The sequence below is a fragment of the Myotis lucifugus genome, unplaced genomic scaffold (genome assembly GCF_000147115.1).
Source record: "Myotis lucifugus unplaced genomic scaffold, Myoluc2.0 scaffold_107, whole genome shotgun sequence".
Taxonomy (NCBI): domain Eukaryota; kingdom Metazoa; phylum Chordata; class Mammalia; order Chiroptera; family Vespertilionidae; genus Myotis; species Myotis lucifugus.
Window position 1 is genome coordinate 471882 of NW_005871155.1, and position 14730 is coordinate 486611.

Here is a 14730-nt window from a genome sequence, read left to right on the forward strand (position 1 = left end):
TATAAAATTAAGTGTATTATTATTTAGCTCCCTTGAAAGGGTACTACGAATCTCTTTTACATGTATTTGGTAAAATCTAGACTGCTACCAGGGAAAGCTGATTGTCATGGCAAGAATAAGGAAATATTGAATTTCTAATATTTTCTTTACCAGTCACAATAGCTAGGGCAGCTTTTTTCAAATAAATATTTAGCACATAATCCATATGAATTATCTGACAAAACAAAAAATTTAATATGAATTCAGATATGCAGCATATTAGAGAAATGCAAGACATGAACACTGCTAACATACAATGATCACTTTTCAGGGGTCATTATGCTCTGTCTACCATTAAACATTTATCTAAAATTGCACATGATGTTGGTTTTGAGTTATTTCACTAAGATTAATACTTGGTGATTCATAATATTCTTCTTTGCCAAGAAATCTATATAGTCTCATTTGCTTTTCCACAACTAAGTTTTCCTTCCTTTCTTGGTCTTATTTTATGAACATTTTTTAATATCCTAATTCCTTCCCCTCCTATTGAGAAAAACCCATTTCATATTATACTTTGCTTCTCTTTATTGGTAACATCATTCTGTACTTGGTAATTTTTTTCATTAGTTATATTGTCCCATTACTACTGCTCCGATATCATAATAGAAATTAATGGATGTTTCTTAATCATAGAATTAAAACAAGTGAAAAAAAGCAATACATTGGGTTAAAGATCAAAGCACTTTATCCTATTAAAACCTTCACAGAGGACCAGAAAAATCATCCCAAAACCCACCCTCCACTTCCAGAAGGATCTACATCACAACCAAAGGATTACAGAATTACTGTTTTCCCCAACTCCTCATGATTTCTTGAAACTTTTTAGAAATATTTAAGGCTATCTGAAGAATGTTTTTTTATTTTATTTTATCATTCTTATTTTAGATACTATTGGCATTTAAGAACTACTTTGAAACTACTTAGATGCTACATATTATAACTCTCTTTAAATGCCAATAGATACTAGTCAAGCAATGTAATAAATTTTGCTAAAGAGGTAATCAATCTTTAAGACAAAAGCTGCAAAGACAACCAATAAAAAAGCAAAGCAAATGCTAACTCCAAAAAGACAAAAATGGATTCTGTAAAATTATCAATTAAATATTTTTTACAGATACAATCCTTTCAGACAGATAATTTTATAATTGCATTGTTTTAGAAAGATTCTTACTTTTTAAAGGGTGTTACATGAAATTACAATTTTAAGTAACAAATTTTCACATAATGATTTATGAACAAGGGGCCTAATGGAGAAAGTAAACATTTTAGTGTAGTATATTCATTATATGCACCAGAAAATTTGTAGGAGGTAAAATTACCTTATCTATAATAAAGACTTATAATTTAAGTAAATTACAAGGTGGGGCAAAAGTAGATTTACAGTTGTTCTTATGGAAAATAATACAATAATTAATTAATAATACACGAATAAACTCTGTTTTGTGTACTCACAAACTATAAACCTACTTTTGTCCCACTCTGTATAAAGAATACGGAAAGAGTACTAAATTAATTTTAATGACTAGTTATGAGTTCTATAAACATTGAAGAGTACAAAAGTTAGAAAATTTTTGAAGCTGAAATTCAACAGAATTTGGGTTAAAAAAATCATGTAAAAGAAATGGCTGCATGCCTAAAATTAGATAATAAAACATGAATGTAATCATAAGTTTAATGCAGTTATTATTTAAAATTTTTCCAATCTCTTAACACCTAAGTAATCAAGAAAACTGTAATCATGAAAATTTATTTTTCTTCTTCAGCCCCAAATTAAGAATTTTTGAAAATGCCTTAGTCATCATACTATTCAACTGTAATTTGGGGAGTAAAATAAAAAAAGGCAGTTGCTCCTTTGAAAATGTTATTTTTATTATGTATATATATTCTAAAAGCATGTAATTAAAACTTTTCCCCCCAAGAGGTCCAGAAACAAAGATAAAAGGCTACAATGTTGACAGGATATAATTAATATTAGTCCCATTTAAGCTACTGCATCATTGGTCAAAGAATATATAAAGTTGGTTCGTAGTGCAACTAGCTCAATGCATATAGAAAAGAACCATGAAGGAATATTATCTCATACCTTTTGTCTTAAAGGAGAAGTTACAGTAAGTGCAGTGGTAGGGGCGGACATCTGTATGGGTTCGTATGTGTTTCTTTAACATGCTAGGTTTTTTACAACGTATTCCACATTCTTCACAAATGTACTTTCCTCTTCCCCTGCCTCGGACATATACGTACTCTTCATTTGATTTATATCTAATTTAAAGAAAGACAAAAAAATAGGGAAATTGGATACTATATCTCTGAGAAAATATTGATAATTAAAATTCAACCTAAAAAGTAAAACAAGGCACAATTTTTAGACTCAAGCAATATAAATTTTATGCATGTACAGTATGTACAGTAACAGAATATTCCAGCTTTTCACATCAACACTCAATATTCTAATAGCTAATTCTAACCAAAAAACCTTATTCATCAACACTAGACTTAATTTAAAAATATTTCCTCTTTTAAGTCACTGGGTTTAAGAGTTCTTTTAAACTTTTAAATTCAATCACAACAACTATAAATACTGAAATTTTTCTGAGCGTCACAATAACTACAATTGACTTTTACTTTTTGGGTTTCTCAGAACCAAATACACAGAAATATCAAATAGGCAATGAGTTCATCTCTCTTAAGAGTAGGTTTCCAAGTCATTGTTTATTATAAATCAATGTGAACCTCAAGGTTCACTCTGAAAACTCCTAGGATCTACAATGTTTCCTAAATAGTTCTTACTTCCTTGAACAAAATGGAATTATTTAACATAATACTAAATATATATTTTGCCATGAAGATTCTGTTAGTAAGCTGAGATACCTTACAATATTTATATAAAATTGGCACTGATAATTCTTTATTTACATGAAAGCAAATGTACATTTAAAAAGTAAGTTTAAATGTACATTCAAGAAGTAAAATTTGTACTTGCCCTCCATCAAATATTTTAATTCTTCTTGGTTCACTTTTGATTAAGGAATTTTCTTTATCTTGCTCACTGTTAATTTCAGAGGCATCTTTATTGCTGAATTCAACTACTGTGGACTTTTGATTACCTAATGCTCTCTGGAAGGAAAAAAAAAGAGAAACTAATTTAATAAAACTGAAAACACAAACACGCTAATGTTTCACTTGGAAAATAAACAGTGTACACAGTTAACTTCAGGAAATGCATTCCAAGGAAGTAAGAGGTTAAAGGTTATCTGCTTTATCTCCTCCCTTATCTTTAATATATCTGTGGTAAATCACAGCAAACCAATAAATCTTATGCTATTTTAAAATCCTACCACAGTCCACTGACACCCCAAAATGCAGGCTTTACAACCACCCACCCTGGCACAACATGAGTTTAACAGGAACTTTTTTTTAATAGACTAAATATTTCTTCTTATATCTAACTAACCACTCATACTGCAATTTAAGTGTATTTCTCAGAGTTTATTCTTTGGAGATGGCAAAGAGCTAGTTACGCCTTTTGATATAATAATGTCTTATACTACCAAGAAATATGACTAAATCCCCTCAAATTCAATGAACTGCTAAGTTAAAGCAGTTAAGCCCCACTTCCCAATATTTTATTCTTCTCCTTCTTAATTTAAACCATAATCGTGTTTCCTCTATCTTCTCCAAAATTCCTGAGTATTGAGAACTATGAGACACAGAAACGGGTTAGTTTTTGGCCTGATAATAATTAAATCTCTAGAGAAAGCTAATGAACTCAAAATGATTACACTGTGCACTCTTCTATAGAAACATTATGGTAACACCACCTTAATTATAACTCTATACAACCACACCATTCACAAGTTTTCTCAGTCCTCACCCCATTCCACTCTCACATGTCTGTGAGGCAGGCAGCACAAGGAGATTATATAGTCATTGTCCAAGGTCAAGTGTTAACAGCAAAGGCTTAAACTCCAACCTCTTGGCCAATTCCAAGCACAACGTTCTAATGAAGGGCCTCTTTGTTACAAACCTGCTTTAAAAATTACATCACCATGTGGACAGCTATCTATCGTACCAAGATGACTCAATAGCAAGTGACCATGGACAGAGGGCCTCTGTGGCCTTAGAAAGAGGACCCTGGAAAGCCCCTGCTCTTACAAAACCAGAAATAAAGTAAAGCTGCTGGACTGAGTTTCTCAAAAAGGCAGTATGAAGAGGTAATGCCATGCACCTGACAGGTAAAAACCAACCATCTCCTTTTCTTTTCCTGGTAAACATATGTTTCCCCACCACTTGCAATATACACACCTTGCCTTGACTTTATTTATACCTTTAACAGACATCCTAATTCCCACTTATCTTTTGCTCACTGTCTTACCATCAAAATCTGGTTACTATTAATTTACCAGTTACCAATGAGCTAAATGCTAAAGTGCTTACCATTTCCTTTTTCTTTATATCCTTGACCACCCAATGGCATTATATGTTGGTGACACCTTGTTTCTCCTAGTAATCCTTTTACTTTAGCATTTAGCTGTTTTTTTCCATTTTGAATTATAAGCACATTATTAACATTTGGGTTGTGAATTAACAGTCAACCCAAGGGCTAATCCTCCATAGCCACTTTCCCATATGACTCAAGTCTCCAGTGGTACTAGAATTGCTCAGTCCAAACACCATGTTAGTCTTCACATTTATTTGACCTCTTGGCTTGAACAGCTTTCCTTGAAATACCTTCTTCCTTGATCTGTGTGATAGCACTTTTCTCCTAACTCTCCTCCTCCCTCTATTAACAATCTCTTTCAGTTTCTTATGTGGACTTTCTTCATCCATTCAAACCCTTTACATAGTAGTGATTCTCTAATCCATTCTAGGCCCTTTCACTTTACATGTTCCCTGAGCAATCTCATTAATTACACTGACACAATGAAAAATCTCCACACCTTCTACCTGAGCTCTCTCCTAGTTCTAAATCTGAATATATGCATTTCCAGAGGCATTTCCACCACGGCACTTGGTACTGAAGAAAAGCCACTGTTCAAAGGCACTTCAGGAATATACATGAAGCTCTGTTTAAAGTCTCATGATCAGGTCTCCTCTTCCAATATTACTATTTAGTACATCTAGAGTAGAGTCTGAGCATTTAAAAATTAAATTCTGAATGGTTTGGATGGACCCTCCTTCACTGAGAAAGTATCAATAGCTCTCCACCACCATGCATACATTCTTTGGTTTTTACCTACACTTCCAACTTCGAAGTATGTCACCGTTTCAAACTTACAACACCTTCTAACCATGACAGACTCCTCACAGTTCTTTAAATGAACCAAGTTCCTTCTCACTTCCATGTCATTCATCAGACTCTCAAAATTTCTCATTCTTATTTGCCTAAAACTAACTAAATAAATAAAAACTCCTATTTTTTTTTAAAGACTCAGCTAAAGTCAGCACTTTTGGAATACTCCTCAACCTAGTGGTAGTGTCAAGAGACTTCCTTCTTTTAAAGTCGTGCATACTTCTATTATAATACTGAATTATGGTATTTTCCTATCGATGAGCATATTTCCCTAATTTATGAACCTGTATTATATGCTTGTGAACCTACAGAGGTCAAGGACTTAAAGTATAATTCTGAATGTTCAGAGTCCAACACAATACTCTATCTACCCATTTATCTACCTATTTATCTACTTATCCATTTATCCTTAATCACTTAAATTATTTTTCCTATTTTATAAAGCCAACAACTCTAATAAGACTGATTCCAACTTACTCTATAAATCGTGAACAAATCAAGTAATTATCAAGTGTATGAGTTAGTTATTTTGGGAATCCTCTCTAGCACTAAGATGATTCTGAGAACTGCAGAATGGCTGTCTGCTTATATTTCAAAACTAGAGGCCCGGTGCACGAAATTCGTGCACTGGGGGGGAGGGTGTATGTCCCTCAGCCCAGTCTACACCCTCTCCAATCTGGGACCCCTTGGGGGATGTCCCACAGGGATCGGGCCTAAACTGGCAGTCAGACATCCCTCTCACAATCCAGGACTGCTGGCTCCCAACTGCTCGCCTAATCACCCATAACTGCTTCTACCTGCCAGCCTGATCACCCCCTAACCACTCCCCTGCCGGCCCGGTCACCCCTAACTGCCCTCTCCTGCTGGCCTGATTGCCTACAGCTGCCCTCCCCTGCCAGCTGTCTTGTGGTGGCCATCTTGTGGCCACATGAGGGTATGATGGTCAATTTGCATATCACCTCTTTATTGCATATCACCTCTTTATTATATAGGATGATATATAACAATTTTCAATTACACCTCTGTTCCCCTGCATTAGTAAGGGTAAAGCATAGACATAATCTCATCCTACTTAACAATAAAAATAAAACCTTCATGCAGGAGGAAGATGACAGTAAGACCATGATTACTGTACCATTAAGACTTAAATATTCATTTGAGAAAAAAAAAGTGCTCAGGGCAAGTTATAATTTTCAAAATGTCTCAAAGTAGAAAGGACTCCAGTTAACCCTTATCAATATAACTCCTAGAACATATTTATCATCCTTTCTTTCAAATAACTACACACTCATAAAGCTCAATGTGTCATTCACAACTTCGAATTAAAGAATTTAAAGGCATCAAGACATGTTAAAACTCATTTGCCAAACTATTTTTAAAGATAAATAACCTTTCAAGTACCTTGCTTAAGTTGCTTTTCCACTTGCTTGAATAGACCAATAAATCTGATTTGGAACGGGTGGTTATTGCTTGACAATACAGTGATTTTCCAATCTTCTGTTTTGAATTAAGGAGGGAAAGAGCAACTTTTGTAGGCAAACCAAGTGGATTTGGATTACTGTCGCTTACTGTCCAGTCAGTATAGGCTGAAGTTTTCTGGTCAGTCTGAGGCAGATGCAATGTTTTCTGTCTCAGCAGATAACACCATGTAAAGCTGGTTGTGGTCTTCAGGCTGGGAAAAGACAGCTGCTGCATGTCTCCGGCTCCCAATCCTGAAAGAGTGGTGGTTGTAGGTTGATTTTGTTCTTGGATGTTCAATTTGTCACCTTGACTTTTAACCTCTGAAGACTTCCTTTCTTGGTTATTGTCTACACGTTCCAAAGGAGAAATGTGGGTATTTTCTGAAGAAACAGGTGAATTTCTAGCTGTAAGAGTTAATGACGTGGATGACTTGATGTTTTCAAATTCTTGAAAATCTTTTATAGGTTCTATATCTACAGACTTAGAGTGCCCTGATGACAAATTATCTTCTGTTAAAACATCTGTCAAATTAATAGCCTCACTACTAATTTCAGGTTGAGAAGAAGCACCCTGTTCCAATGTCACACTATCAAGGGGCTCTGTAGTACAAACCTGCCTTACTAACACAGGTTTCTTCTGCTTATTAACTTCATTAGCTCTTGTACTTAAAGGTTCAAATGGTCTAATATCTGTTGCACAAACAGCTCCATATTCATCTTTAGCTCGCTTTTGGTGCTTTTCCATGGCAATGTCTAGACTATTTGCTGGGGAAAGCATCCTTTTACTAGAAGCTGAAGGTTCTTGTTGGGGGGAAAGTCTACCAATAGACATTTTCTGAGTTCCAGGCAAGGATTCTGATATAAAAGAATTTTGGCCCATCTCTGAAAAAACATTTTCACAAACAAGTTCTTCCTCTGGGTTTGGTAAAGCATTCTGGTTAACTTTTTGCAATTTTGGCTGGGAATTTTGTTCTTCACTGATTGGCACCACACTACAATTAGCCTGGCAAACAGGCTGACTAGACAGATCCTGGGTCACAAGGATTTGTGGCAGAGGTGTGACTGTGGCAAAGCAGTACCCTGGAACACTACTCTGCAGATGCACAGGCAGCGCAAACGATGTCGGCACCTCCTGACTACCAAGCGGCCCTGGCTTCAATGGTGGTGGAAGATATGAAGCAGCCATGGCGTCTACTCGTTCAGTTGATAATGCTAATGAATTCATTCGATGATCAGCCCCCACTGGATTTGAAAGAACTTGCTTTGGCACAGAATGAACAGGATTAGAAGAGCAAGACAGGCTTGAAGTGAAAGCCTGACACTGCAGTTGGTACTTGGGAGCAAAGCAATCCTCACTTTTAGAAGATACACACACACTGGGATTTGCATCTGGTTTGACACTCTGTGCAGACACTTGCAGAGACATATGTGTGTTTTGGTGGCTAAGGGGTGCGTGAATTTGATTTAACAAATTAAGACCAAAAAGCTGTTGAACAGGAAAGATGCTAGTAGAGTTGGAATTTGAAGATTCTGTTTGCAGATCCTTAACTTGAGTCTGGGAGTGCATAGTATTTGTGGGAAACTCAGCTAAGGATGTATTAGTGAGCTGAGGCCCCTGAAGTGGCACTGCATTCACACCAGGAATAGCAATGGTTTGGAAAGATGATGGGTTCCCAGGAGACAGGTGACTTTCTGGAGCAATGTTTAAAGATATCTGCCGTATGAGTGGGCCCCTCCTTCTTTCTAAAAGGGGCACGTGTCCACTCACCCCTGTGCCAGAAGGGGACGCTGGAGGCTGCAGGTCAACAAGTGGCATTGCCTGAGGTGGAGTTATGCTTCCACAGTCGAATGACTTACTTCTGAAGTCAGAGACCTCCATGGATGTTGGCATGCAACTAATCTGTTCTGAGGCAGCTCGCCTCATTTCCCGGTGAGCCCCAGGAATGCTCAGTGTATGAGAGCCAGCTGGGATCATGAGGAACTCTGTTTTATTGAGGAAAGCGAACTGGGGGGAGGCCTCGGTTTTAGAAATGTCCTCTACATCTAACGAAGCTGAGAAACTTGAGGTGTGAGATAAACTGCTCTCCTTACTCAGACTCCTGGAGAGAGTGGAATCAAAGCTGGACTCCGTCGAGGAATGCTCTATCTCAGCCAGACGGAGCCTCTTCTTTTTGGGTGGCAGTTTCTCTGTCGGCAGCTTTGACAACGTTTCACTACGCTGAGGCCAACTGAACTTCTCTGATTTTTCCTGATCGGGACCTTGGGTTCCAAGGTCCCGATCTGGCTCTTCTGTGACCAGAATTTCTGGGACTTGGATGCTGTGCTGCCGAACAAGTCTTGAGGGCTGTCCTAACACATGCCGTTCACTAGAAATCTTTCTTGAACCTTCCTGAAATTCTGCTCGAAGAACATCTAATAGTACAGGCTGTTGAGGATGAGACGTGTTCCGTGAAGGGTGACCTTCCTCTTGGGAAATTCCTATCACTTTAAGGGACCCAACCTTCACTGTTCCACTGAGTTCCTGGAAAGAAGCTGGAGACTCAGGCTTGTCAAGTGAACTGGGTCTGCTCAGTGAGTTGGTGTGCTGGATGACTGAGATCCCAGCTCCGTGTCTCTTCAACTCTGCCTTGTCCTGGGTCACTGAGCCTACCTGTTGTTCCATGATGGTAGACAGCTTTGGATCCATGATCTGGTCAGGGCCCCTGCCAATGAGCTGTATTTGGGGGCTTTGCAACTGAATATTTCGATGCTGCTGCTCACTTGTTAAGACAACAGTATGCTTAGGCAAAATGGAAGCAGAGCCCAGAGTATTGTGAAACTGAAGGCCTTCAGAGCTTTTTGGAGAAACTCCACTTTCATTTTGCTGAACTTCATCATCATCTCCAACACTTTTCATTTTCCTCCTTTTCCTGATCTGGGGCGTCTGTTCCCAGGCCCCTGTGGAACCAGCCACTCTGTAGTGCAGAATCTGGGGTTGTGTGCTGCTGGGCACAGGGCTGTGTTCAGGTTCTCTCACAGCTACCTTCGTTTTTGGTCCGTGTAATTCTGAACAGTAAAATTTCTTATGATTTTCAAAATTTTCCAGTTTTCTATACCTGTTTCTACAAGTTTCACACTCAAACATTGTCCCTCGCCCTTGATGAGACTTCTTTTTCTCTACATGTGGGCCGGGAGCCAAGGACTTGTTCCTTGCTGCCCCATTTTCATTCGTGGCACTGCATCCCTGATAGCTCTCCTCCAAGGACTGCCCAGTACCCAGCACCTGGTTTTCACTTGCTGAAGAGTCTTCTACTGCTGCCTGTCTGACAAGGGTTCGGGGATGTCCACTCTGGGGCACAGAAGTGTTAGGTCCTGATACAAAGACATCATCACAGAGAGCGCCAATTTTGTCATCAAATGACTGACTTCCTCTCAGTGGGTGAGGGGGAGGTATTATGTTTGTAGGTACTGCTGAATAACCTGTGGTAGGCATAGAATTACTTCTCGTAATAGGTAAACAGTCAAGGGAAGGTACAGACAGAAGAAACACTTGCTTTGATTTCTCAGTAGGGGTGAAAGGGGACTTTGGTATATCAGAGCTTGAACTTGTTCTCCGTCCCATTGGTTTTAAATCAAACTGGAAAGAATCCTTAAATATGTATGATTTGGGGGAATCGATACTTCCTCGTCGTGAAAGAGAGGTTCTCCGTGGCTTCACACTATCCAGCTGCTTATCATCTACCAAGGCTTCATTGTCTGAGATAAGCTTTGATATCCGTTCTTCAAGTGTTTTTGTTGCCAAAGGTGGGCGCATCTGACCTGGTAAAATCAGTGCTTTTTCACCTGTCGGCCCTGTAGAAGGTGCTGGTGGGCTGGCACGAGGTGCAGAGAGCCCATTATTCTTACTTGAGTCTTGTTCTGTAGACGGTAATGTTCTGGTGAAGGGGGTTGGTGGACTCGCTGTCTGATCAGCACTTTCAGACCGTGAAAAGTAACCAGAATCTGTACTTCCTAAACTTCGAGGACTCAGAAGTTTGCCTTGTTGCTCTTGGGAGTAATCAGTAGCCTGCTGCCTTTGTAGTTGGGCATGTACTGTTCCTACATGGGATTCCTGCTTTGCCGCTGGCTGATCCATGTCCCCTTTCTGACGGGACTTTTCATCAGTCTCCAGGGAGGACGACCAGGCTGAATGTGACCGTACACTAGTGACCTGAGGGTCCTTCTGTTTCTGTGCACTAGAGAGTTCAGGCTTACAATTTGTAAACTTCGGGCTGTCAACTCTCAAAGGGGTCACATTGACAGGGTGGACCACGACTTTTGGTAACTCTGTCACAGCTTGTGATTCTGAGGCTCTGTCGTGCAGTAAAACGTCATCTACCACATGATCTAGATTGCTTGGAATGGAACTTGATTTTGGTAAAACTTCAGAATTTGATATCATTTTCATTAACTGCCCAGGCTGCAAGTCCACGGAGCCTGGCTCGTTCTGTCTTTCATCAGCAGCGCTCTCATCATCGCTGTCCCCGCTATCTTCTACATCTGAATGGATACTAAGTGCTTTGGGGGACTCGTGTGAAGAGAACAAACCACCAGCATCTGGCTGCAAGACAAGACCCAGTTTAATAGTGTGTGCATGGGATTTTTTGTGCTTGTATAGATTACTTTTAGTCTTAAATGAAAATCCACAGGTCACACAGGGATAAGGCCGCTCTCCAGTGTGGGAGCGGATGTGCTTTAGAAGCACACTCGGCTTTGCACAAGCTCTATTGCAATATTCGCAAATATATTTTCCTTGCTTTTTTGGCTTCTGATCTTTCAGAAGTAGATTGCACATTTGCTCTACGCTGTGATTCACAACAGAGGCGACAGGAGTTGAATTATACACTGGTGTTGGGGGTGACTGTGTAGAGTGAGCTGGACTTACTGACATTGGCAAAGCAGAATCCATGTGCTGGTTTTGAGGAGTAACCTGAGTTCTACTGGAAGGTGAAGTTAGACCTACAGATGATGTCACTGCTATATGATACACCTGTTCAAGTCTGGGGTTCTCTTGACTGTGCAGGTTCGTCAGTGGTCTTGTGAAACCTGCACACGCTGGAAGCTGTTGATTTTGTTGGTTAGATTTAGAAACAAAGTGTTCATGTGAATTATATGAATGAGAAACAGACTGAACCAATGCTTGCTCATTCTTCTGAGCAGCAGACACATGCACTGTGTATGAGGTACAAGAAGACTGTGATTCAGAAACAAATTCTTGCGAAGTCTGATGTGGGGCATCTATTGAGCTGTTTTGTAATTGAGAGGGGAGTTGTACAGTTTTATTTGGTCTTAGTTTTTCTATCTGAACTGCACTAGATGAGCTCTTTTGTGACAAGGTGCTCAGTTCTGGCTCCATTGCTTTCAGTAAGACATCGAATGCGGTGTTTGCATATGAGGAGGAAGTAGGACTACAATTAGAGGAGATACATTCACTATGGTCAGTCCTGGTTTTACTTGACAAAGAACTAGAGTCACATTTTCCATGGAGGAAATGTGACTTGGGGTCAGAGCCTTCCGAGCTCCACCTACGCAGTTCAGATGGATGTTGCAGAAACAAGGGCTTCTTTGGGGAGATGCGGTCTTCGGACTTGGCGGCCTCGCCAATCATCCCAGGTGTTTCTCCATTTTGTTTAGTAAACTGCTTTCCATTTCTTACAGGACTGTGATTCTGTTTTTTGTGAGACTCTGAAGTACTCTGAAGAACAGCAAGAGGTGACTCTTCTGTATTTTGTTTATGTTTTGCCTGAAGAGGATTTCTCAGTGGAGATTTTGGTATTTTTTTCAGGTGATTCTCAGCTACAATCTTTTTTCGTTTCACGCCTTTAAGTGATTCAGAAGTTCCTTTAGTACCAGCCTCCAAGATTTCTGTTAAAATAAATAAATAAATAAATAATTGGAAAATGGTACATAAACCAACTATAATTTTTTTTAAAATTAAGGTTACTATCAAGAGGGTGTTATGACAACTGAACAAGGTAGTTTAAGGAAAGCCTATTTTGGATAAAACTTCATTCTAACATTCGTAAGAATGTTGCCAATCAAAACCCATTAAATCAATCGCACAAAGACCTTAGTATTTCTAGAATGCTGTACCACTCTCTTGGCCTCCCCCTCCCCCACCAAGACCTTGGAACCAGATCTTTTTGAAACTAAATTATGCTCCCCCTTTACCTTCAGTGCAGAGAACTCTGTCTACACAGAGTGAGCTGGCCCACAAATAAGAACAGTCAACTTTTTAATGCAGCGTATTTGACCATCTTATCATAGTTTCTTTTAAAGCAAACTTCTTAGCAAATTGTAAAATAACATTATTATTCAAACTATGCAATACTGATATTTTTATAAGAAAGAGGACTACTAATACATAATAATTTTTAGAGCAAGCATACCAAATTATATCTCAAGATAATCATGAGATATTACCTGAGAAAACGATGAAATATTGCTTTATTAGCAATTATATCAAGAACAGAAATATAGGAAAGTAAAATAAGCCATTTATTTGTGGCTCTTCACCAACAAATTAAAAAGTCATAGTGTTGTAATGTCCCTCAGTTTAAAAAAGTCACCAATTTAACTGAACAAAATATTCAACGGCTATGTTTCTTTGTCATTAATGACAGGTAGGTAGGAGACACATAGATAGATAGAGCTTAGTGCAGAAAAAGTAAAACCACCTCCATTTCTGGCTGTGCTGGAAATAAATCATTATTTAAACTGTATCAACAACCCATAATTTCTGCCAACTATTATATTTTTGAGCAATAATTACTTGCCATAATTTAGTTTGTTTCCATTTGTTGACTCCTTAGGCACATAAGCAAAAATTATTCAAGTTCATATTACTTATTTGTAGAACAGCCAAATACTCTAATTTCTCATTATTTTTCAATAGCAGTTGCAATGTACAGAATTGAAATTCATATTAAACCAAAATTTATACACCATAATAACCACTTTGCATTTACTAAAGATACAATTTACATGAAATAAAAAATATTTTGGTCATCTTGTGATAATTTATGTGCTATCATGCATTTGTTTAATGAAAAAAATACCACTAATCTGATTTTAAATCATAATCTGATATGCACACCATAATGAGAAGAGCAAGAGAAAAAAAAAGGTGGCAGGGGTGGGGTGTCATAACTAAAATGTTTGAGCTAAAGAATAGAAAATAGTATCAGTATTGTTGCTATCTCTACAAAATGATGTTGATCAAATTTTTTTCAATCCACTCATTTATGAAATGCTGTTATTCCAATCATTTTCCCTGTTCCAGATGAATGTAGCAAAGTCATCATGTACTTCAGACCGCTCATTAACTAGATCAGGCAAATAGGCAAAAGGAAAAATGATGACCATCCAGGACGAGTAGTTTTGCCCCTCACTTCCAGAAAGCTTGGAGTGGGTGATAATGAAAATGAAAGCCACCAGGCTGTTAAAATAAATATAAAAACAGAGAAGAGAAACCACTTGGTCAGGAGCAGCAGCTCCCAGCTTGGGCGACTGTCCAACTGGGAACACCAGTGCCCATGCCACCCCCCATCCAGACCCCTGGTTGGGGTAAATATGTTTCTTGTTATGTTTTACATACTTTTTAAAATTATCTTTTATTTTTAGATAAACTTATCTATAAAAAAATTAAACAATCTGTTATACTAAAAAAAGCGAAAATTCAACCCACAATGCACAACACCTTGAAATATCACATTAAGTTTTAAAGAAATTGTACTAGTACATGTTTTAAACAAAAAGAGTAAATTACATCTTTGTACTTAAATGTAAATTAAGCTGAAGTGAAAATAAAGGAAATACTAAACTGAAGATCCATATTTCTTTAGAGATACTATTTCCTAAAATTTCCTCTGGAGTTAAGAATTTGAAAAACCCTATCTTAAATAGATTTTTCATTTGACA

The 14730-nt window shown here is 38.1% G+C and overlaps 1 protein-coding gene across 3 annotated transcripts in view; it reads right to left on the reverse strand.

Annotated features, from left to right (window-relative positions):
- The window catches only part of HIVEP1 (human immunodeficiency virus type I enhancer binding protein 1), a 171317-nt gene that overhangs the window by 30466 nt on the left and 126121 nt on the right, over window positions 1–14730 (reverse strand). For all 3 annotated transcript variants that reach the window (XM_023757387.1, XM_014459335.2, XM_006092941.3), the window contains exons 4-6: window positions 6734–12675; window positions 3023–3156; window positions 2126–2301 (exon numbers count right to left, since the gene is read on the reverse strand). In XM_023757387.1, the coding sequence (XP_023613155.1) occupies window positions 2126–2301; window positions 3023–3156; window positions 6734–12675 (6252 nt within the window). The remainder of the gene's footprint in view (window positions 1–2125; window positions 2302–3022; window positions 3157–6733; window positions 12676–14730) is intronic.